Source organism: Cynocephalus volans, chromosome 1 (genome assembly GCF_027409185.1).
Source record: "Cynocephalus volans isolate mCynVol1 chromosome 1, mCynVol1.pri, whole genome shotgun sequence".
NCBI classification, from domain to species: domain Eukaryota; kingdom Metazoa; phylum Chordata; class Mammalia; order Dermoptera; family Cynocephalidae; genus Cynocephalus; species Cynocephalus volans.
Genome location: NC_084460.1, coordinates 56,023,367 through 56,045,726, shown reverse-complemented (window position 1 = coordinate 56,045,726; position 22,360 = coordinate 56,023,367). Strand labels below are relative to the sequence as shown.

At 63.8% G+C, this 22,360-nt stretch overlaps 1 protein-coding gene across 1 annotated transcript in view; it reads left to right on the top strand.

Annotated features, from left to right (window-relative positions):
- Positions 1–22,092, top strand: part of LAMA5 (laminin subunit alpha 5) — a 48,141-nt gene extending 26,049 nt beyond the window's left edge. The window contains exons 22-80 of the mRNA XM_063092986.1: positions 103–259; positions 440–578; positions 745–887; positions 978–1,084; positions 1,189–1,342; positions 1,630–1,790; positions 1,871–1,979; positions 2,814–2,911; positions 2,993–3,194; positions 3,368–3,494; positions 4,055–4,194; positions 4,628–4,743; positions 4,825–5,036; positions 5,473–5,677; positions 5,872–6,016; positions 6,215–6,355; positions 6,537–6,698; positions 6,966–7,067; positions 7,167–7,250; positions 7,948–8,178; positions 8,946–9,059; positions 9,300–9,427; positions 9,673–9,753; positions 9,848–10,062; positions 10,353–10,453; positions 10,645–10,825; positions 10,918–11,067; positions 11,754–11,905; positions 11,975–12,085; positions 12,265–12,376; positions 12,956–13,126; positions 13,334–13,530; positions 13,663–13,779; positions 13,895–14,049; positions 14,393–14,534; positions 14,631–14,733; positions 15,426–15,536; positions 16,257–16,436; positions 16,519–16,667; positions 16,741–16,911; positions 17,009–17,145; positions 17,215–17,368; positions 17,553–17,686; positions 17,758–17,920; positions 18,079–18,201; positions 18,303–18,451; positions 18,539–18,671; positions 18,752–18,895; positions 19,032–19,162; positions 19,276–19,446; positions 19,522–19,657; positions 19,743–19,888; positions 19,956–20,148; positions 20,224–20,391; positions 20,496–20,649; positions 20,762–20,895; positions 20,987–21,080; positions 21,221–21,340; positions 21,533–22,092. Of these exons, the coding sequence (XP_062949056.1) occupies positions 103–259; positions 440–578; positions 745–887; positions 978–1,084; positions 1,189–1,342; positions 1,630–1,790; positions 1,871–1,979; positions 2,814–2,911; positions 2,993–3,194; positions 3,368–3,494; positions 4,055–4,194; positions 4,628–4,743; positions 4,825–5,036; positions 5,473–5,677; positions 5,872–6,016; positions 6,215–6,355; positions 6,537–6,698; positions 6,966–7,067; positions 7,167–7,250; positions 7,948–8,178; positions 8,946–9,059; positions 9,300–9,427; positions 9,673–9,753; positions 9,848–10,062; positions 10,353–10,453; positions 10,645–10,825; positions 10,918–11,067; positions 11,754–11,905; positions 11,975–12,085; positions 12,265–12,376; positions 12,956–13,126; positions 13,334–13,530; positions 13,663–13,779; positions 13,895–14,049; positions 14,393–14,534; positions 14,631–14,733; positions 15,426–15,536; positions 16,257–16,436; positions 16,519–16,667; positions 16,741–16,911; positions 17,009–17,145; positions 17,215–17,368; positions 17,553–17,686; positions 17,758–17,920; positions 18,079–18,201; positions 18,303–18,451; positions 18,539–18,671; positions 18,752–18,895; positions 19,032–19,162; positions 19,276–19,446; positions 19,522–19,657; positions 19,743–19,888; positions 19,956–20,148; positions 20,224–20,391; positions 20,496–20,649; positions 20,762–20,895; positions 20,987–21,080; positions 21,221–21,340; positions 21,533–21,696 (8,524 nt within the window). The 3' untranslated portion in view covers positions 21,697–22,092. The remainder of the gene's footprint in view (positions 1–102; positions 260–439; positions 579–744; positions 888–977; positions 1,085–1,188; positions 1,343–1,629; positions 1,791–1,870; positions 1,980–2,813; positions 2,912–2,992; positions 3,195–3,367; positions 3,495–4,054; positions 4,195–4,627; positions 4,744–4,824; positions 5,037–5,472; positions 5,678–5,871; positions 6,017–6,214; positions 6,356–6,536; positions 6,699–6,965; positions 7,068–7,166; positions 7,251–7,947; positions 8,179–8,945; positions 9,060–9,299; positions 9,428–9,672; positions 9,754–9,847; positions 10,063–10,352; positions 10,454–10,644; positions 10,826–10,917; positions 11,068–11,753; positions 11,906–11,974; positions 12,086–12,264; positions 12,377–12,955; positions 13,127–13,333; positions 13,531–13,662; positions 13,780–13,894; positions 14,050–14,392; positions 14,535–14,630; positions 14,734–15,425; positions 15,537–16,256; positions 16,437–16,518; positions 16,668–16,740; positions 16,912–17,008; positions 17,146–17,214; positions 17,369–17,552; positions 17,687–17,757; positions 17,921–18,078; positions 18,202–18,302; positions 18,452–18,538; positions 18,672–18,751; positions 18,896–19,031; positions 19,163–19,275; positions 19,447–19,521; positions 19,658–19,742; positions 19,889–19,955; positions 20,149–20,223; positions 20,392–20,495; positions 20,650–20,761; positions 20,896–20,986; positions 21,081–21,220; positions 21,341–21,532) is intronic.
- Positions 22,093–22,360: the final 268 nt, after the last annotated feature.

Below are 22,360 nucleotides of genomic sequence, written 5' to 3'. Positions count from 1 at the left end.
GGCTGTCCCTGGGGATCCCGGTCGGCTGCGCAGGTTCAGTGCCTGCCCCGCCTGGACAGACAGGGTGGCCAAGCTGTGCCTGACCGCCCCTGCCGCGGCCAGGCCGGCGAGAGACCACTACCTGCCTGACCTGCACCACCTGCGGCTGGAGCTGGAGGAGGCTGCCACGCCCAAGGGCCATACCATGCGCTTTGGCTTCAACCCCCTGGAGTTCGAGAACTTCAGCTGGAGGGGCTACGCTCAAATGTCACCCATCCAGGTGGGTGCTGCACCCTCTTCCCCCAATTCCAGGGCTCAGCTTGGAAGTAGAGCCCGGCCGTGGAGCCCGGCTGTGGTTCCCGGTGTGGCCAACAGAGTGGGGTAGGCAGGCTCAGTGAGGTCACAACTCAAGCTGGCAATGTCCAGGGAGGGTGACCTCGATGTTCCACATCCACCTCAGCCCAGAATCATGGCCAGGCTGAATGTGACCTCCCCTGATCTTTTCCGGCTGGTCTTCCGATACGTCAACCGTGGGCCCACGCCTGTCAGCGGGCGGGTCTCCGTGCGGGAGGAGGGCAAGTTTGCCTCCTGTGACAACTGTGAGTGGGGTCACTGGGCCGTCCTGCCCTGTCCCTGCCCTCCACCCCAGCCACCTCCTCTGGGCCCACATGTGGGTGGTGGGCCCAGCCTGTCCATGGGAGAGATGCAGCCTGGGTGGCCCGAGGGCTGAGCCCAGAAATCTCACCTCCCCCTGCCCCACCCCAGGCACGGAGCAGAGCCAGCCTGTGGCTTTCCCGCCCAGCACAGAGCCTGCCTTCGTCACTGTGCCCCAGAGGGGCTTTGGGGAGCCCTTTGTGCTGAACCCCGGTGTATGGGTCCTGCTCGTGGAAGCCGAAGGGGTGCTCCTGGTGAGGCAGGGGCCAAGGCAGGGTGTGGGACAGGGGATGGGTGGCCCTGGGCCACAGGCCTCAGCACCCACCTCCTGCCCCCCAAACCAGGACTACGTGGTTCTGCTGCCCAGTGCCTACTATGAAGCGGCCCTCCTGCAGCTGCGGGTGACCGAGGCCTGCACGTACCACCCCTCCACCCAGCGCTCTGGGGAGAAGTGAGGGCCTGCCCGGTGGGACCGGGGTGGGGCTACCTCCAAGGACTGGCTGCTGGGGACTTGGCTGGACCTGGTGCTGACATAGCCTGTGTCCCCTCCCCCAGCTGCCTCCTCTATGCCCACCTCCCCTTGGATGGCTTCCCTTCGGCCGCTGGGCCCGAAGCCCTGTGTCGCCATGACAACAGCCTACCCCAGCCCTGCCCCACGGAGCAGCTGAGTCCCTCCCACCCACCACTGGCTGCCTGCCTTGGCATTGACGTGAGTGTCCTGGGACCCCACAGAGAGGAGGGTGCTGCAGGGCCTTGGTCCTCTTGCTGTGAAGGACACAGCACAGGGTGAGAACATTGTGTCTGACCTCGGTGCCATGTCTTTCACGGGGCAAGCCGCCTCACCTTTTGGCTTGTCTTGAGGAGGCAACAGGGTGGTCCTGAGCTGCCCTGGGCACCGGGACTTAGCGGTGACAGGGCAGGCCCTTGGCTGGGCAGAGGCCTTCAGTTTGGTGGAGGCGGGGCCACCAGGCTCTCTGATCCTCTGCTCTCCCCCAGGTGGATGTCCAGCTCCAGGTGACAGTGCCGCGGCCGGGCCGCTATGCCCTGGTGGTGGAGTACGCCAATGAGGATGCCCACCAGGAGGTGGGCGTTGCCGTGCACACCCCTGGGTGGGCCCCCCAGCAGGGGGCACTCACCCTCCACCCCTGCCCGTACAGGTGAGCTGGGAGCAGGGTGGGGCTGGGCTTGAGGGCTCGGCCCAGGGCTGCCTCACCTGCTGACCACCCCTGCCCCCCAGCACCCTGTGCCGGGGCGCTGCCCGGGACACCCAGCACCACCTGGCCGTCTTCCACCTGGCCTCGGAGGCCAGCATCCAGCTAACAGCCGAGCAAGCACACTTCTTCCTGGTAAGACCCCCAGACCCCTGCCCGCCCCCCACAGGGTCAGCTTCCTGCAGAAGATCTTAAACATACGTGAAAGTGGAGAGAAGAGTGTTAGGACCCTAGGTGCCCACCGTCGCCACCGCACTGTCCACTCAAGCCACCCTGTGTCCTCCAGAGCCCCCTCCCTGTGGTTTCCCTGTGCACAGCAACACACTTGGCATCAGGCTAGGCCACAGCCTGGGCAGCCACCCTTCGGCACTGGCGGTGTCGGCTGGTTGCCTGTTCTGGAACTTTGTGTATGTGGAACACGCAGTGTGCTCTTCTGCGTCGTGTCTTCCGCCGCCTCATGCCCGAGGGTGGGTTTGTGGTGTTGGCGTGGTGCGGCCTTCCTTCCCTTCACTGTAGGGTTTGATGTCACACTGCCTTTTGTCCCATTTGTCCCACCAGTACCTGCATCACAGTGGACTGCACAGGAGGCAAATGCCACTAATGGTCTGTGCTCACTGAGAGCCAGCCTGTGCCAGGTCCTGGGAAGGCTGGACCCGTCCCTGGCCTTGCAGAGCTAAGGGGAGCTTGAAATAAGGAGTGGGGGATGATGATGGACAGGAAGGGAGGAGGAGCAGTTGCATGAAGAGCTGCGAATCCTCCAGGCCCCAGAATCGGTCACTTGGTTCCACGTCCAGGGCTGGGACTTGTGTAGCTGGGCCGGGGCTTCATGCAAAGAGCAGGACCCATTGGGATGCCAGCCTTGTGTGGGGCTCCTTGGGGTCTGAGCTGTGTGACTCAGTGTCCCTGCCCGCCCCCTGCCGTCCCCACCTGGCCCACTGGCATAGCAGCACCTGGTCCCTCTGCCTGCAGCACAGCATTACCTTGGTGCCTGTGGAGAACTTCAGCACAGAGTTTGTGGAGCCACGGGTACACTGCATCAGCAACCACGGCGCCTTCGGCCCCAGCAGGTAGTGGGGAGGGAGGGCTGGGTGACCAGCAGTGACCAGCTGGCCGGGATGGCTGGGACTCAGGCACCATGCTCCCACCAGGGCCTCCTGCCTGTCTTCTCGCTTCCTGAAGCCGCCCCAGCCCATCCTCCTCAGGGACTGCCACGTGCTGCCGCTGCCGCCCAACCTCCCGCTGACCCACTCGCAAGATCTCACACCAGGTGCACCCCCAGCTGGACCCCAGCCTCGGCCCCCCACTGCTGTGGACCCCAACACAGAGCCCACCCTGCTGCGCCACCCCCAGGTGAGGGCCCGGGCCAGGCCACGGCCTCAGAGGGACAGGAAGTAGATTGGGGCAGGACTCTGGGCCCCTGCCCCCAGCTGCCCCATGGCAGGCGACACAGGCAGCAGTGGAGGCCAGTGTGGGACCCCTGGCGTCCCCATACCCCTGCCCGCTCACTGGAGCCTCTCCCTCAGGGCACCGTGGTCTTCACCACTCACGTGCCCACCCTGGGCCGCTACGCCTTCCTGCTGCACGGCTACCAGCCTGCTCACCCCACCTTCCCCGTGGAGGTCCTCGTCAATGGGGGCCGCGTCTGGCAGGGTGAGTGTCTAGGGTGGGGGTGGTTGAGGTGCCATCACACACAACCGGGCCAGATCACGTGCACTGCAGTGACAGGTCAACATATCCCCGTCCTGCTATCAGTTCTCAAACTGGGTGCCCTGGGGCTGCTGCAGGCAGCTGCTCCCACCTCCCCACCCTCATTCCCGGAAAAGCCTGCCCCTGGTGTCTGCCTCACACATTAAGATTCCTTGCTGTGCTCTGTCACATGCAGGGCATCACAAGTCGGTTGTAGGACACTGGTTGTCACACGTGTTGCCAAGGGTTTTTCTTGTTTCCGGCTCGGCTAGACCCAAGAACCTCCTCGTGCATGACCTCACTGACACACACTGACACAGTGGGAGGGGCCTGGCCTTGTGGACCTCTGTGGGCAGATTGTGTGCCCATGGCATGTGTCAGGGCTGTGTGCTCCTTGGCAGCCCTGTCGCTGTCCCATCTGTGCCCCCTTGCCTTGATGTCTCCAGTAGAGCCTGGGCTCAGGACAGAGCCCTGCAGCCGGGTGGTTGGTGCTGGGGGCCTGACCCTCCCTTTTCCTCCCCCAGGCCATGCCAATGCCAGCTTCTGCCCACATGGCTACGGCTGCCGCGCCCTGGTGGTGTGTGAGGGTCAGGCCCTGTTGGACGTGACTGACAACGAGCTCACTGTCACCTTGCGTGTGCCCGAGGGTCGCTGGCTCTGGCTGGTAAGTCCCAGGGCTGGTGAACTGCACAGGGGCTGGCTGGCCTCACACCTGGCTCTCCACCTCGGGTTGCTCAGCCAGAGTGCGTCCTCTGCCTGCTGAGGCCAGCCCCGTGCCACATGCCAGGGGCCAGCTGCCTCTGCCCCTGGGGACCTCCAGACCCACTGTGTGAGGCTCCGGAGGGAGCTGAGAGCTGAGACATTGTCCCACCAGCCCCCTGGGCCCTGTGGTCAGGGTGGCCTTCCTGGAGGAGGTGGGGCCTGGGTCTGGGAGAGGGAAGTAGAAGGAGCGGTGGGCAGTCAGGGGTGTGAATGGACACCGGGAGCCTCCTCGACATTCCTGTGTGACCACAGAAGTGGCCTCCCTTACAAGCAGCCTGGATACCTGGCTAGGAGAGGCAGCCTCTCCTGTTACCCACTCCTGCCTGCTCCTCTAGGATTATATCCTGGTGGTGCCTGAGGATGCCTACAGCTCCAGCTACCTCCAGGAGGAGCCCCTGGACAAATCCTACGACTTCATCAGCCACTGCGCTGCCCACGGCTATCACATCAGGTGGGCCGGGCTCAGGGCGGGGTGGGGTCCAGGGCGGGGTCTGGGCTGGGAGCTGTCCTCACCTTCTGCCCCTCCATGTAGCCCCAGCAGCTCGTCCCTGTTCTGCCGAAATGCTGCCACCTCTCTCTCCCTTTTCTACAACAATGGGGCCCGGCCTTGTGGCTGCCACGAAGTGGGTGCTACGGGCCCCACGTGTGAGCCCTTCGGGGGCCAGTGTCCCTGCCGTGCCCACGTCATTGGTCGTGCCTGCTCCAGGTGTGCCACCGGCTACTGGGGCTTCCCCCACTGCAGACGTGAGTACCCCAGTCCTTAGGGCACCTGTGCTGGGGGCAGGGTTGGCTCTCGATCCCCAGGGGGCCTTCCTGGAGAAGGGGGTCAGCAGAAAACAGGGACACAGTGGTCAGGAGAGCATTATGATGCCTGCAGATGAGCCCTGCCACCTCCTGCCTGAGGACCTTAGGTAGCTAGCGGCACAGGCTCAGGGTTGTATAGAAGGTTCCTGCGGCCAGCAAGTGGTCTGCACACCGCAGCAACGAGACTAGTGGTGGCAGCTATCCCCATGTCAGAGGAGCAGCCTGAGACTCAGGGGCCTGGGCTGGGTGGAACCTGGGCAGGGGGTCCCTAGCCTGGACCCTTCCCCCATGGCCACATCCCCAGGGCTGCAGTTGGGCCTCTGAGTCGGGCGGGAGGAGAGCACAGGGGTCCCTGCCTTGTGCCTGATCCCCACAGCCTGCGACTGCGGTGCCCGCCTCTGCGACGAGCTCACGGGCCAGTGCATCTGCCCGCCGCGCACCATCCCACCTGACTGCCTTGTCTGCCAGCCCCAGACATTCGGCTGCCACCCTGTGGTGGGCTGTGAGGCATGCAACTGCTCAGGGCCTGGTGTTCAGGAGCTCATGGACCCAACCTGCGACGTGGACAGCGGCCAGTGCAAGTGAGAGCCCAAAGTGGGGTCTCCAGAGCCAGCATTTCCGTTCACAAGCGGGTCCTGGTGCCTACCCTGCCCCCATTCGTGGTCTCCTTCAGTTCTTGGACACCACCCGGGCGGGGGACGCCTGCGGGCTCTCGCCTCAGCCCGAGTGACCAGGGGTGGAGGGACACCCAGCCAACTCCTGCCCCCACTCACAGGTGCAGACCCAACGTGGCTGGGCGCCGCTGTGACACTTGTGCTCCAGGCTTCCATGGCTACCCCAGCTGCCGCCCCTGTGACTGTCACGAGGGGGGCACAGTGCCCGGTGTGTGCGACCCCCTCACAGGCCAGTGTTACTGCAAGGTGAGGGGTGCCCATGTCCCACCTTACCCCTCCACCCCGCCTCATCAGCTGAAAGGTGTCTTTGGGGCCTTCCTAGACTGCTAGGGCTTCCTGGGAGCTTCTGGGGAATCATCCCAGTGGGCAGGGGATGGGAGCCACAGGGGGTCGGGGGCCCAGCACATGGCTGACCGACCCTCACTTCCCCCCACCTGCCCCCAGGAGAACGTGCAGGGCTCAAGGTGTGACCAGTGCCGCCTGGGGACTTTCTCCCTTGATGCTGCCAACCCCAAAGGCTGTACCCGTTGCTTCTGCTTCGGGGCCACAGAGCACTGCAGGAGCTCAGTCCACACCCGCCAGGAGGTGTGCCAATGGGGGACAGAGGGGCTGGGACTGAGAGCAGTGCCACCTCTGGGAGGGCACACGTCTCCTGGACTGGAACATGGGATGGGGCCCTGCAGCATGTGTGGGCATCCACCCTGTACGCACGCCTGTGTGCCTACTCGTGTGCCCACCCATGTGACCCGCACGTGTGTGCCCCCAGTTCGTGGACATGGAGGGCTGGGTGCTGCTGAGCGGTGAGCGGCAGGTTGTGCCCCATGAGCGGCAGGCGGGTACAGAGTTGCTCTACGCGGACCTGCGTCACATGCCGGACGCCTTCCCTGAACTGTACTGGCAGGCCCCGCTCTCTTACCTGGGGGACCGGGTGAGCAGGGGCATCAGGTCTGGGGGAGGGTGGTTCGAGGATGGCCAGGACCCCTGGGAGGACTGGGAGGGGGCAGTGAGGTTACGTCCAGGAAGGGAGAGCTCTGTGAGGGTGGCCATGAACCCTGCAGGCCTGTTCTAGGAGAAGGAATGGGAGAGGGAGCCCGGGCCCAGACCACAGCCAGCTCTGGGGCCAAGACCTCTGCTGTCAGACTCTGGGACTGTGGCCGGGGTCTGGCCAGGTCACCTCCCTTTGTCCTGTCTCCAGGTGTCGTCCTATGGTGGGACCCTCCGCTATGAACTGCACTCAGAGACCCAGCGCGGAGATGTGTTCATCCCCACAGAGAGCAGGCCGGACGTGGTGCTGCAGGTAGAGGGGGGTGGACATGGCATGGCAGGTGGTGGGTGTGGCCAGCAGGGACAGTGACCACCCCCGTTGCTGGCCTCACTGGCCCTTGTGCCTCTCTAGGGCAACCAGATGAGCATCACGTTCCTGGAGCCAGCATACCCTGCACCTGGGCACATTCACCACGGGCAGCTGCAGCTGGTGGAGGTGAGTGAAGCCAGCCTGGGCATCCTGGGCCCCTGGACCCCAGTGTGGTGCAGGGAAGGCCAGAAGGGGCCTGGCGCTGCTGTGCCCGTTCTCCGTGATGGAGAACAAGAGTCCAGGAGCAGGTGGGGTGGTGGCCAGTGGGCCTGTGGCTCCACGGACCCTTGGCCCCTTCCCTCTGAGCTCCTCTTTATGTGTCCCCACCTCTCTTTTGATTGTTAGTCTTTTTCTTATCCTTTTAGAGGAGCTTTTTGTAATTCTTGACACGTGTCCTTTTAGGGACTTCAGAGTAGCAGCCAATTCTCCCAGTCTGTAGCACATCCTAAGATGTCTTTTGATGAACTGTAGTTATATTTAATGTTCTCAAGTTTACCAATTTTTCATCTGCAGTTAGTGTTTCTGTCTCATTTAAGAAAGTATTTGTCTCTGCAAGATCAGAAAGTACTCGCTTATATTTTGTTCTGAGAGCTCAAGCTCTTTTCTCTGCGTGTTTAAATTCTGAATGCAGCAGGAGTTGATTAGTGTGTGTGGTGTGAGGTGGGGATCCAGGTGCTGGTTTTGCACCTGGGTGACCGGTTTTTCTAGCTCTATGTGTAACCTCCTCCTGCCCTGTGATCTGGATGCCCCTCTGTTTCTATGGGAGGGCTGGTTCTGCCCCACTGGGTATGGCCCCACCAAGGTCTCAATCTTGGACCTGCAGGGGAACTTCCGGCACACGGAGACCCACAATGCTGTGTCCCGCGAGGAGCTCATGATGGTGCTGGCAGGCCTGGAGCAGCTGCAGATCCGTGCCCTCTTCTCACAGACCTCCTCAGCTGTCTCCCTGGGCAGGGTGGCACTGGAGGTGGCCAGCGAGGTGGGCGGAGGGCCTCCAGCCAGCAACGTGGAGCTGTGCATGTGCCCTGCCAACTATCATGGGGATTCGTGCCAGGTGAGGCGGAGGGGCCAGCACCAGGCCCTGAAGCTGCCCCCGCCCATGCACACTGTCCCCTTGAGCATTCTCCCACTGGCCCTCCGCTTCCTCTCTGTCCCTGTTCACCAGCTGCCTGCTGCCCCTGGGGCTGCTGATGCCCTCTCTCCTGACTACCTGTGCATCCACCGCTCTACCTGCCCCTCCTCTCACACAGTGCTTTTTATCCATTTCCTGCCCATCCCAGCCCCCAAACCCTCCACTTTACCCAGACATTATCCACCACCCATCCTAACGTCCACTAACCATCATCCACTCATCCCCTTCCTGGGTGTGTCCATCCACCCACTCATCTGTCCATCCAGTCTAGCATGGCTCCTGCCATTGAAGGAGGTTTGTGGTTCAACACTCCCTAGTAAGAGATGTTTGGAGTAGGAAGAGAAGGTCCTAGCCTCCGTGGAAGGGGGTGTCACCAGCTCCAAGGCCCAGCTGTTCCTGAGCCAGGCATCTGTGTGGCTTTGGAACTTTATCCTTCTGCCTGGGAGGTAGCGCCAGATGCTTGGCCCATCTCCAGCTGGTCAGGGCCGGGAATCCCTGCCCATGGCCCAGCCTCTGAACCATAGACATGGTACCCCGTGGGCAGTGCTCCCAGCAGCCCCTAGCCCCACGCTCGGTGAATGCAGTATTCCCGAGGGTCTGATGTGTGAGCACCTCCCTGATCCACCACAGCTTTGGGCTGGACCTGCCTCCTTTCCTTATCACTGATGTCCCACCCCCACCTCCCCTAGGAATGTGCCCCTGGCTATTACCGGGACATCAAAGGTCTCTTCCTGGGCCGATGTGTCCCCTGTCGGTGCCACGGCCATTCAGACCGCTGTCTCCCTGGCTCTGGCATCTGCATGGTGAGTGGGGGCCTGGTTGGGGGAGGGGCAGCCACCAAGGGCTTAATCAGGCATACCAGAGAAGACTCACCCTTCAGGGCTGTAGTCACAGGTAAACTGAGATCCAGAGAGAAGAGAGGTGCCCTGGGTAGGGCCCTGGCTGGCCTTGGGCATGGAGTTCCTGGCAGGGCTGGGGTGGGGATTGACCCTAACAGCAGGATGTGGGCCTCTACTGTCAGCTGACTGCCCCCTCTGCCCCAGGGCTGCCAGCACAACACCGAGGGGGACCACTGTGAGCGCTGCCAGGCTGGCTTTGTGAGCAGCAGGTCCGAGGACCCCACAGCTCCCTGTATCAGCTGCCCTTGCCCCCTTGCAGTGCCGTCCAACAAGTAAGTGGTGCCAGCCCCTCCAGGGTCAAAACCCCAGACAGTGGCCACAGTCCCTTCACAGCCTTGTCCCCTGGAGCCCCACCATCTGGCAGCTGGTTGGGCTCACACAGTCCTCTGTAGAGGTCCCAGCAGCTGGGGTGGGCCCATTAGGTAGGGACTCCCACACTTGGTGCCTGGCCTAGCCTGGCACTGCCCAGGGCCGGGTGGTGTGCAGATGTGTGTGGCCCATGGTTCTGTTCTTGCAGCTTCGCTGAGGGCTGCATCCTGAGAGGTGGCCGCACACAGTGCCTATGCAAGCCGGGCTACGCAGGGGCCTCTTGTGAGCGGTGAGCCAGCGGTGGGCAGGTGGAGGGGCAGCATGGAGCAGAGTGTGGCAGCAGGGGGTAGCACAGGCCAATGACGTGCTGCCCCCGCCCCCAGGTGTGCACCCGGCTTCTTCGGGAACCCACTGGTGCTGGGCAGCTCGTGTCAGCCCTGTGACTGCAGTGGCAATGGTGACCCCAACATGCTCTTCAGTGACTGTGACCCCCTGACGGGCGCCTGCCGCGGCTGCCTGCGCCACACCACTGGACCCCGCTGCGAGAGTTGCGCTCCTGGTTTCTATGGCAACGCCCTGCTGCCTGGCAACTGCACCCGTAGGCGTGGGCACAGAGGGTCGCACAGGGCTGGGGACCTCCTGGGTGTACCTAGGGGCTGGCCATGTGCCTGGGACAGGGGCCCAGCTGGGACAGGGTATGCCTGGCCAGGTCCCAGTGGGCAATTGTGGGCTGTGGGGTGGGGAGGGCCAGGCAAGGACCCTGAGTGAGCGGGCCACTGTGTGGTACAGGGAGCCTTGATCAATGAAAAGTGGAGGGTTTGGGACTTGTAAGGGCTTCCAGGGGGGTGGAGGAGGGTCCAAGTCCATCATCACATCTCCCTTCTGCAGGGTGTGACTGCTCCCCATGTGGGACAGAGGCCTGCGACCCCCACAGCGGGCGCTGCCTGTGCAAGGCGGGCGTGGCAGGGCGGCGCTGTGACAGCTGTCAGGTGGGCTGCCTGGTGGTGCCTTAGGAGGGGTGGGGCACAGGGAGGAGCTATGCTTGAGGGGAGGGGCCTCGGGGTGGAGGGGGAAGCCCTGAGGGTTGGAGGCCCACCCCGGGGCTGGGATCCAGCTTTCAGGCTGCAGGAAGTGTGGTCTTAAGGGCTAGACAGGGCCATGACCACAGCCTGTGCCACAGGAAGGACACTTCGGCTTCGACGGCTGTGGGGGCTGCCGCCCATGCGCCTGTGGACCGGCCGCTGAGAGCCCCGAGTGCCACCCCCAGAGCGGGCAGTGCCGCTGCCGACCAGGGGCCGGGGGACCCCAGTGTCGCGAGTGTGCTCCTGGCCACTGGGGGCTCCCCGAGCAGGGCTGCAGGCGTGAGTGCGGGTGGCCACAGGAGGGTGGGCAGGCCTCGTGGGGCACCCTGAGGCCCTGGGCCCACCCCACTCACCTGCCCCTCCTGCTATAGGCTGCCAGTGCCCGGAGGGCCACTGCGACCCGCACACGGGCCGCTGCACCTGCCCTGCGGGGCTCAGCGGGGAGCGCTGTGATACCTGCAGCCAGCAGCACCAGGTGCCCGTGCCAGGAGGGCCAGGGGGCCACAGTGTCCACTGCGAAGGTGGGCCCTGCGCCACACCCCTCCTGTCTTTCTACCCTCCCACCTCCACCTGGGTGGTCAGGGCTCCCTACACTGACTTGGTGACCCTTGTGTTAGCCTCAGCCTCCCAGAGTGTTCCCAATGGTCCCTCTCAGTTTCCCAGAGGACCCTGTGACTCCATGCTAACACCACACTCAGCTCCCGGCCCCTAAGTCAGTGCTGTGGCCCCAACACTGAACCCACCCCACCAGCTGACCCCCGCTGGCCCTGGACCCTGCCCAGCTATCCTAGTGCTGGCTTCCTGGCCCCGCCAGTTCTCTGCTGGCCTCCTCACCCCCATGATAACCTTTCAGCTGACCCTGGGATCCCCATGCTGACCTCTGATCCCCCACTAACCTTGTCACCTTCATCACAGCTCAGTCTCTAGTACCAGTTCCGTGACCCCTATGCTGACCCCATGAGCCCTCTGTTAGTCTTGTGACCCTATGTTGACCCCATGAGCTCACACTGACCCCATTGCCTTCATTCCCTACTCCCCTGGCTGCCACCATGACTCTGGTGCTGGCCCTGTCCCCTTGCACTGACCCCACTGTATCCCCTGTGTGGCCTCACTCTCCTGGCTGACCCTTTGCCCCTCACCCTAGCCTGTGACCCTATGCTGGCCTCGTGACCCTAGGTGACCCATGCTCCCCTTCCCTGACCCCCAGTGTGTGACCACTGTGTAGTCCTGCTCCTGGATGACCTGGAGCGTGCCGCTGCCCTCCTGCCTGCCATCCGTGAACAGCTGCGCAACATCAACGCCAGCTCCATGGCCTGGGCCCGGTTGCACAGGCTGGAAGCCTCTATTACTGACCTGCAGGTACCCAACGGCCGCAGCCTTCCTGTCCCCTTCCCCCTGCAGGCCCTCACTTTACTCTCCCTTTCCCAGAGCCAGCTCCGGATCCCCCCGGGTCCCCGCCACGAGACAGCCCGGCAGCTGGAAGCACTGGAGCGGCAAAGTGCAAGCCTCGGGCAGGACGCACAGCAGCTGGGCAGCCAGGCAGGACCCAGGGACCCTCCCCTCCACAACCCCCCCAGGAGACTCCTCACCCCAGAGGCCCTTGTCCCTCAGGACCATCAGGCCACCCCCCATTCCCTTGCCACCCCTGACCCTCAGCTCAGGCCCCAACATGCCCACATCAGCAGGGGCTGTGGGCTGATGGGGCACTGCACCCACAGGCCGCGGGGGCCCGAGACCGGGCAGGCCAGCTGCTGGACAGCACAGATGCCACACTGGGCCGGGTGCAGACACTGCGGGTGGCCATCCAGGCGGCGGCCCGCGCCCTGAGCGGTAGGTGATGCTCAGCTGACCGATGCTTTGGACTCACGGCAAGGAGGGCCACCTTCAGAGGGCCAGGGCTCCCTGAAGGGCCACCATCTGAGCTGGGCCTTGAAAGACTGGCAGGCTCTATGTGTTTAGATGGGGAGATGGCGCCTCTGGAGTAAACAGCAGAGTAGAGTCAGGCGTGTGGCCAGGGCATGAGGGCCTGTGGACCCCTTCCTCAGCCCCCCTGGGAGTATACACCAGCCAGATGTTCACGCTCGTGAACTCCTTAATTACAAGTGAGACGTGCGATCAAGATGAGAGACTAGGGCTCCCTGAGCCTGCGTAACGGGGACCTGGCTTATCTGGAGGGTCAGAAGTGTGAATCCAGCTGAGAGCTGGCCAGTGGGCAGGGGGTGGCCCGGCAAGCAGCCTGAGGAGCAGGCTGGGCAGACAGTTACAGGGTGCTGGGGCGGGGGCTGCGGGAGGCGAGGGGGTGGGCAAGAGGGGCCATCCAGGACATTCTCAGGTTCTTTGCTGGTGTGCTGGTGAGGATGCTTGAGCATCAGGCCAGCCCCAAGCCCTGATGGCTCCCCACCCCCACAGAGCTTGAGTCTCAGACAGGCCACCTGTTGCCGGCAAACGCCTCAGCACCATCAGGCAAGCAGCTGCGCCAGACACTGGCCGAAGTGGAGCGGCTGCTCAAGGAGATACGGGCCCATGACCTGGAGGCCCCACGGGCAGCAGCTGAGGCCGAGCTGGCTGAAGCCCAGAGATGTGAGTGGTGTGGCCCGTCAGACGGGTGGGAGCGGGAGGGACTCGGCCTGTGAGGCCTGGGCTGAGGCCAGCATGGAGTGGCGTCAGGTTGTCTTCCAAGGGGCAGGTGGGGGCCGGCGGGCAGCAGGGAGGGACCAGGTGGAGACCAGAGGTCATGAAAGGATATGGCCACTGGCATGACGAGCCACACACCCGGCTCTTGGCCAGTGCTGGCCCACGTGCAGAAGCAGCTGACTAGCCTCTGGGAGGAGAACCAGGCACTGGCCACTCGCACCCGTGACCAGCTGGCCCAGCACGAGGCTGGCCTCATGGACCTGCGCGAGGCACTGAACCGGGCAGTAGGCACCACACAGGAGGCTAAAGAGCTCAACAGCCGCAACCAGGAGCGCCTGGAAGAGGCGCTGGTGAGGGGCCCAGCTCCTGCTCTGTCTCCCGCTCTCCGCTCTCACACCCTTCCTCCCCCACAACCCCCTTTTGCCCCTCGCTTCCTGTACTCCTGTCCCACTCCTCACCCTCGTTGTCCCCAAATGCTTCAGCAATGGAAGCAGGAGCTATCCCAGGACAACACCACCGTGAAGGCCATTCTGCAGGCCGCCAGTGACACCCTGGCGCGAGTCTCTGGGCTTCTGCATGGCATGGACCAGGCCAAGGAGGTAAGCACAGCCCCCGGCCCGTCACACCCCCTCCCCAGCAGCTCATGCAGGGTGCACCCTCAGGGTCCCAGGGCCGGGGTCGGGATGAGGTCCTGCTAACCCCACCTGCCCCTAGGAGTTTGAGCACCTCGCTGCCAGCCTGGATGGGGCGTGGGCACCACTGCTGCAGAAGATGGGGGCCTTCTCCCCTGCCAGCGGCAAGGTGGATTTGGTGGAGGCCGCCGAGGCCCATGCAGAGCAGCTGGACCAGCTGGCCCTCAACCTGTCCAGGTGCATGGCCCAAAGAGCAGGGACCCTGGCCCACCCTGGGGATGCAACTGAAGCCCCAGCCGGGGCCTGGAGAGGCCACTGATGTGTGAGGGATCCTTGAGGGAGAAACCCCTGTCCCCTAAGGTGCTGGCCTTCCTCGCCCCAAAGGAAGTCAGGGCCCAGATTGGCAGGAAGCAGCAGGAGCGGTGCACCTGGCTGGCGGGAGGGCGTGACAAGGGCCCAGGGTTGGACGTGGCAGCTGGCTGGCCTCCTGCTGTGATGGCAGGAGGAGGCGAGCCAGGCTCAAGGTGCTGGTGCCCCCCCACCCAAAATGCCCCTTTGACCCTCCCACCTCTGGCCACAGCATCATCCTCGGTGTTAACCAGGACCGCTTCATCCAGAGGGCCATCGAGGCCGCCAATGCCTATGGCAGCATCCTGCAAGCCGTGCAGGCTGCTGAGACTGCCTCCGGCCAGGCTCTGCAGCAGGCGAACCACGCGTGGACGGTGAGGCCTGGCCCTCCTGCAGCCCCAGCCTGAGCCTCCGCCCACCCCCACCTCCCACCAGGTGGGTGTGAGCTGCCTCCATCCTCATGTCCGCAGACAGTGGTGCAGCGGGGCCTGGCGGCCCGAGCCCAGCAGCTGCTGGCCAACAGCAGTGCACTGGAGGAGGCCGTCCTCGGGGAACAGCAGCGACTGGGCCATGGTGAGTGCCGGGGTCCACGGGGCACCTTGGGGGCCACCTGGGCATCCAGGCCTCGTGGGGACCCTCAGCCTCCAGGCTGCATCTGTGCGTGGGGCCTATGGATTGTCACCGGGTGACTCAGGGTGGAAAGTGTGGAGGCCTGGAGGCAGCTGCCCTGTGTGTGAATCCCGCTCCCTGCCTGCTCAATGTGTCCACCCCAGGACCCCTGCAAAGGCCTATCATTCACCTTGGCCTGTGCCAAGGGCCATAGCCAGAGAGGGATAGCCTCTCAGGGGGCGCTGGCTGCCACCAAGGTGCCAGGAGGCAGGATGACGTGGAACCAATAGTGATTTTTCCTGCTCATCTGTGGACTCATTGCCTTGCTGGCCTGAGGGTCACGTGCATGCTGTGCTGTTGGAAGAGAAAGGGCAGGTGTGGGGCGCCCAGGAGCCCTGAGAACCAGGGTACTGGCTCCTCTAAGCCTCTGTTGTTTTGTCTGTAAAATGGGAGGATTACACCTTCCGTGGGACCAGAGGTCTTCAGGGAACTGGGCTGCCCCAAGATGGGGCTCCAAACATCCACCTAAGCTAAGGGCCCGGTGTCTCTGTCCATGAGCATGTCAGCCTTGGTCCTCCTGAGTCAGGAGGACCAAGGTGGTCACACCCACATGCTGGGGTGGGGACTCCTAGGGACTGAAGCTTCCTCCCCCACAGCGCAGGCCGTCCTCCAGGGCACTGGGACCCAGCTTCGAGACGTCCGGGCCAGGAAGGACCAGCTGGCGGCCCAAATCCAGGATGTGCAGGCCATGCTGGCCATGGATACAGGTATGTTGGAGCCTTGCCTGGCCTCGCCTGGCACTGCTGCATCCCCAGAGGTGAATGATATGCCTGGCTCTGCCCCGAGGTGCCATGCTAGCCACCATGCAGTAGGGCTGTGACGTTGGCCACGTGTGGTGGGAGGAGGCTCCTAATGGGCAACACAGGACCAGATGCTGGGACCACAGGATGCCTCCCCAGGGATGTGCCTCTGGCCAGGGACACAGACAACGAACCCAACAGCCTGGGCGTTCGGTGCAGACACAGGCCACGGGAGCACTTCCCACAGACGTGAAGGTGCAGCAGGTGGGGTGGCTCTGGTGGAGGGGGAGTTGGAGCTCCCCGCAGATGAGCCTGTTGACTCACAGGAAGGGCTTCTCAGCATAGCTGGAGCCCAGGGGCCAGGTGGGGCCTCGGCCAGCAAGGATCGTGGCTCCTACTCAGAGAGGGTTCGGGCCAAAGAGGACAGGATCTGACCAGGTTTTCAGGGGGTCTCCATGGTTGCCAGAGGGTTGGTGGGAGGGAGGCTGGTGCCTGTCCTGGGATGGGAAGGACATCTGGGGGGCACTGAGGATTGGTTTTGACAGTGCTAAGCTACAGGGCAGGAGGGTCTCACAAGATCTCTGGTGGGGGTCAATGTCCCTGTTGCTGGCCCAGCCAAGGGACCTAGAGTCATGAAGTCAGAAAGGTTCTCGCCACCCTCCTGCTGAGCCTGCCCTCCTGCCACAGACGAGACGAGCCAGAAGATCACTCACGCTAAGGCTGTGGCTGCTGAAGCCCAGGACACAGCTGCTCGTGTGCAGTCCCAGCTGCAGGACATGCAAAGAAACCTGGAGCACTGGCAGGGCCAGTTCGGGGGCCTGCGGGGCCAGGACCTGGGTCAGGCAGTGCTGGATGCAGGCCGCTCAGGTGGGCAGCAGCCCTCATGTGCCCCTCCTGGGGGTGGGTGGGGTGGGGAGGCACAGTCTGAGGGCCGCCTCCCACCCTGCAGTGTCTACCCTGGAAAAGACACTGCCACAGCTACTGGCCAAGCTGAGCCTCCTGGAGAACCGTGGGGCACACAACGCCAGCCTGGCCCTGTCCACCAGCATCGGCCGTGTGCGGGAGCTCATCGCCCAGGCCCGGGGTGCTGCCAGCAAGGTAAGCGCGAGTCCCAGGGGAAGGTGGGCTCCAGGAGGCCGGATGGTGGATACTGACAGGCACTGTCCACCAGGTCAAGGTGCCCATGAAGTTCAACGGACGCTCAGGGGTGCAGCTGCGTGCCCCACGGGACCTCTCTGACCTTGCTGCCTACACCGCCCTCAAGTTCTACCTGCAGAGCCCAGAGCCAGCACCCGGGCAGGACACAGGGGACCACTTTGTGCTGTACATGGGCAGCCGCCAGGTGGGGGCAGGCTGGATGGCCTGGGGCCGCACAAGCATCTGGTTGTTACAGGGTGGTGCTTGGTCCCTGTCCTGACTATATCTCCTCCGCCACGCAGGCCACTGGGGACTACATGGGTGTATCTCTGCGCAACCAGAAGGTGCACTGGGTGTACCGGCTTGGGGAGGCTGGGCCCACAGCCCTTAGCATCGACGAGGATATCGGGGAGCAGTTTGCAGCCATCAGCATTGACAGGTGGGAGGCTCTAGGAGAGGGCTGGGTGCAGGGCCCGGGGACTCTCCTCACCCACACGTCTGCCCTCAGAACCCTCCAGTTTGGCCACATGTCCGTCACGGTGGAGAAGCAAATGATCCATGAGACCAAAGGTGACACTGTGGCCCCTGGGGCAGAGGGGCTGCTCAGCCTGCGGCCTGACGACTTCGTCTTCTACGTGGGGGGGTACCCCAGCAACTTCACGGTGAGCCTGGCCCAGCCTCAGGGCAGCCTTGGAGCAGGCTCAGCAGCCCTGCACCTCTTGTCCTGGGAAGTGCCTCTAGGTGTCTCGTCTCAGTCCATCCTGCTGCAGCCTGAGTTCCCACTGGTCTGTGCTGGGTGGGGAAGTGCCTCGGTCCAGGCGCCCTGACTGTGTGCTGTGCCCACAGCCCCCCAGCCCGCTTCGCTTCCCCGGCTACCAGGGCTGCATCGAGATGGACACACTGAACGAGGAGGTGGTCAGTCTCTACAACTTTGAGAGGACCTTTCAGCTCAACACGGCGGTGGATAAGCCTTGTGCCCGGTACGTGCAGCCTGGCCCCAGCGCCCCGGCTCACCCTGCTCTCCGCTGAGCCCAAAACCTCTGACCTGCAGGTCCAAGTCGACTGGGGACCCGTGGCTAACAGACGGCTCCTTCCTGGATGGCTCTGGCTTCGCCCGCATCAGCTTTGAGAGTCAGATGAGCAACACCAAGCGCTTCGAGCAGGAGCTACGGCTCGTGTCCTACAGCGGGGTCATCTTCTTCCTGAAGCACCAGGCATGGCCCGCCCCTGCCCGCCCTGCACCCCATCCTTGCCCACACTGACCCTGTCCTCTGTCTCACTAGAGCCAGTTCCTGTGCCTGGCGGTGCGTGAGGGCAGCCTCGTGCTTCTCTATGACTTTGCCCACACTGACCCTGTCCTCTGTCTCACTAGAGCCAGTTCCTGTGCCTGGCGGTGCGTGAGGGCAGCCTCGTGCTTCTCTATGACTTTGGCACCGGCCTGAGCGAGGCCATCCCGCTGCAGCCCCCGCCACCCCTCTCTGCGGCCAGCAAGGCGGTGAGGCCAGAGCGGGCGGGGGAGCAGCGGGTAGGACGGGGCATGGCAGGGAGGGCTGGCGGGCCACTGCTCACCCCGACACCCGCTCCGGTGCCCTCCAGATCCAGGTGTTCCTGCTGGGGGGTGGCCGCAAGCGCGTGCTGGTGCGTGTGGAGCGGGCTACAGTGTTCAGCGTGGAGCAGGACAACATGCTGGAGCTTGCTGATGCCTACTACCTGGGGGGCGCACCGCCCGACCAGCTGCCCCCAAGGTGAGGATACGGTGCCTCGGGGTGGTGGGACCCAGCGTGCCTGGGCTGGGGCTCAGAGGAGGCCACCCCTGACCCTCATACCCGTAGCCTGCGGCGGCTCTTCCCCTTGGGAGGCTCCATCCGCGGCTGCGTTAAGGGGATCAAAGCCCTGGGCAAGTACGTGGACCTCAAGAGGCTGAACACAACGGGCGTCAGCTCTGGCTGCACTGCGGACCTGCTGGTGAGCCGCCCTCCCGAGACCCAGCTGGGCAGCGCCCTCTCCCAATAGGCAGGGCGGGCACTCAGGGATGGCCTCCGCAGGTGGGACGTGCCATGACTTTCAACGGCTACGGCTTCCTGCCCCTGGCGCTCCCTGATGTGGCACCCCTCAGTGGCGATGTCTACTCTGGCTTTGGCTTCCTCAGCACCCAGGACACCGGTCTGCTATACTACCGAGCATCTCCGGTGAGCCTACCCCTGCACCCCCTGCAGTGTACCTGGGCCTCTCCCTGCCCGCAGCTGCCCGCCTACCTGCTCAGGAGGCTGGAGGGAGTGAGTTTGCACCCTTGGCCTGGCTGGCTGACCTGGCTGCTGTCCCCAGGATGGTCCATGCCAGGTGTCCCTGCAGCAGGGCCATGTGACCCTCCGGCTTCTAAGGACTGAGGTGAAAACTCGAGGGGGCTTCGCCGATGGTGCCCCCCACTATGTTGCCTTCTACAGCAACACGACAGGGTAAGCCCCACCTACACCCGTTTGGGCCTGTTCTCCTCAGGGCGGGGGGTGAAGCCTGGCCCTGAAGGAAGGGTCAGGCAGGGCTGGGCACACACCGCCCTCCCGTCTCCCAGGGTCTGGCTGTATGTGGACGACCAGCTCCAACAGATGAGATCCCACCGGGGGACACACCCTGGGCTGCAGCCCCAGCCTGAGGGGTCACCATGGCTCCTCCTGGGAGGACTGCCTGAGTCCAACACCTTCCACAACTTTAGTGGCTGCATCAGCAATGTTTTTGTGCAGCGGTGAGCTAGGCTGGTGTGGGGGGGCACGGTCCCAGATGCCCACCCCAGCTGCTGACTGGCCACCACCCTCCACAGCCTCATGGGGCCGCAGCGCGTGTTTGACCTGCAGCAGAATGTGGGCGGCGTCAACGTGAGCACTGGCTGTGCCCTGGCTCCTCGCAACCAGACCCCAGGGCAGGGGCCACAAGGACTCCGCGCTGCAGCTCGGAAGGTGAGCACCAGGGCTGGTGTGAAAGCAGATCAGGGGCTAGGGAGGCCCCACGCAGATGGTCCCTGCATCCTGTCCATGCCCACAGGCCTCCCGCCGCAGCCGTCAGTCCACCCAGGACCCTGCCTGCACACCACCCCTTCACCTCAGGACCATCCGAGACACCTACCAGTTTGGGGGGTTCCTGTCCAGTCACCTGGAGTTTGCAGGCGTCCTGGCCCCCTACAGGGACTGGTAAGGCAGGGCCGGGCTTGGGGGGTACAGAGGGGCTGCCTAGGCTGACACCTTGCTTGACTTCCAGGACCCACCTCTCGCTGCTCGTCCGCCCTCGTGCCCCCCAGGGCCTCGTGCTCTTTGTGGCCCCCCTGACGACCAGCAGCCCCTCCCTGGCACTCTTCTTGAGCCACGGACACTTTGTTGCTCAGACGGAAGGCCCTGGGCCTCTGCTCCGCGTCCAGAGCCGCCAGCACTCCCGGGCTGGCCAGTGGCACATGGTGAGGGGCTGGGGCTAGGAGACATGGGCATGGTCCTGTGAGCACCTGCCTGACCTTCCCCCTGCTCACCCCCAGGTGTTGGTGCGCTGGGAGAAGCATCGAATCCAGCTGGTGACAGACGGGATCCGGGCCTGGAGCCAGGAGAGCCCCCGCCAGCAGCCCCAGGGGGAGGAAGAGGGCCCTCGGCCCCACACCCTCTTTGTGGGGGGCCTCCCTACTGGCAGCCACAACACCAAGCTGCCAGTGAGAACTGTCTCACCCCAGCCCCTGCCTCTGGCCTGGCCTCACCAGCGTCCACCTTCCCCAGCGGCCCCGGGGCCTAACCCAGGTCCGTCTGTTCCCCACAGGTGGCCACCGGCTTCAGCGGCTGTGTGAAGAGACTGAGGCTGGATGGGCGGCGGCTGGGGGCCCCCACACGGACAGTGGGGGTCACACCTTGCATCTCAGGCCCCCTGGAGGAGGGCCTGTTCTTCCCTGGCAGTGGGGGAGTCGTCACCCTAGGTCTGTGGGCACTGGTGACACCAGGCAAGGTGGGGGAGGAGCCACGCCAGGGTTCTGGGAGGTTCTGGGAAGGGGCTGGGCCTTCCTCTCCCATCACAGCTCCTCCCCACAGACCTCCTGGGGGCCACGCTGCCTGATGTGGTTCTGGAGCTGGAGGTGCGGCCCCTGGCAGCCACGGGCCTGATCTTCCACCTGGGCCAGATCCAGGGCCCCCCATACCTGCAGTTGCAGGTGTTCAAGAAGCAGGTAAGCCTGCTGGGGGCTTCGGCACTCGGGCTTCACCTCCTCACTCTGGGGGTCTTGGGTTGGCAGGGCCTGACCCTTCCCCCTACCCCAGGTCCTGCTGCGGGCAGACAACGGAGCAGGCGAGTTCTCTACATGGGTGAGGCGCCCCACAGCACTGTGTGATGGGCAGTGGCACCGTGTGGCAGGTGAAGGGCCCCTACCCTGCCAGGGACACCCCACCTCCCACCCTTCTGCACAACAGGGAACCTGGGCGGGGCCAGCCGTGGCAGTGGGTAGGGCTGTGGCTGGGCTGGGAGGGCCCAGCCATGAGGAGTCTGTCCTGCAGCTATCAAAGGCGGGAACATGCTCCGGCTGGAGGTGGACACACAGAGCAACCACACCATGGGCCCCTTGCCGGCAGCCTTGGCCGGTGTCCCAGCACCTCTGCACCTCGGGGGCCTGCCTGGTGAGTCTGGCCTCAGCCTAGGTGGGGTAGCTGCCCCCCTTGGGCAGGCCCTGGGTAACCCAACTCCCACCCCACTCTCCCGTGATGGGGCAGCAAGGTGGCTAAAGCTGGACAGGCAGGTGGGTGACCAATGCACGGGAGGGCCCTTGGGACCCACTCCAACCACCTTACCTCCATCTTCCCTGCACCCAGAGCCCACACCGGCGCAGCCTGGACCGCCCACCTGGGCAAGCCCTGGGCCTCCAGCCTACCATGGCTGCATGAGGAAGCTGGTGGTGAACAGGTCCCCTGTCGCTGTGACTCACACTGCAGGGGTCCAGGGGGCAGTGGGGGCCAGCGGCTGCCCAGCCCCATAGTGCAGCTGCCTCCCACCCCCAGCCGTGGCTGTGCTCGCCCTCTCACACTTCTCCGACATGGTGGCAGCAGCAGCCACCTCTGCTGAAGCCCAGGCCAGGTGCAGCAGGGACAGGCAGCTGCAGTGGGCTGGCCAGGCAGGCAGGGTCAGGGCCACTGCTGTGGCACCCGGCTACCACCTGTCCTGCCTCCTCAAGCCCCTGGCCCTCTACACAGCTTAGAAATTCACACAGCCCCTCCATTCACCACCGTATGTTTCACAGACAGAGTTTGTGTGTGTATCTAGACTCTAGGTTCTACGGGTGATAGATCTTATTTCTGGAAATGGTTTAAATTATATCTTTTTTAAAAAAAGGATAAAACACTGTAAAATGGGGTTTTTATACTTTTTATCTCCTTTCACCAATTTTTAATAGTATAAAAGATCTGTAAGTCACTGGTTCCTTCTTAAGACAAAAATTAAAAAGCACCTTCCCTCTAACTAAGTGTTGACTTTAAATTTGAAAAGAAATGAAGTCCCAAGCAGGTCAGGCACTTGGGCCCGATGCAGAGGCAGGTAGGCCCGTGGGGGACGACCTCGGAGATACTTCACCTCCCCTAATCTCCTCCCAGCGACCCGGCACCAAGTGACTGTCGCACACCATTAAGTCAAAACTTTCACAATGA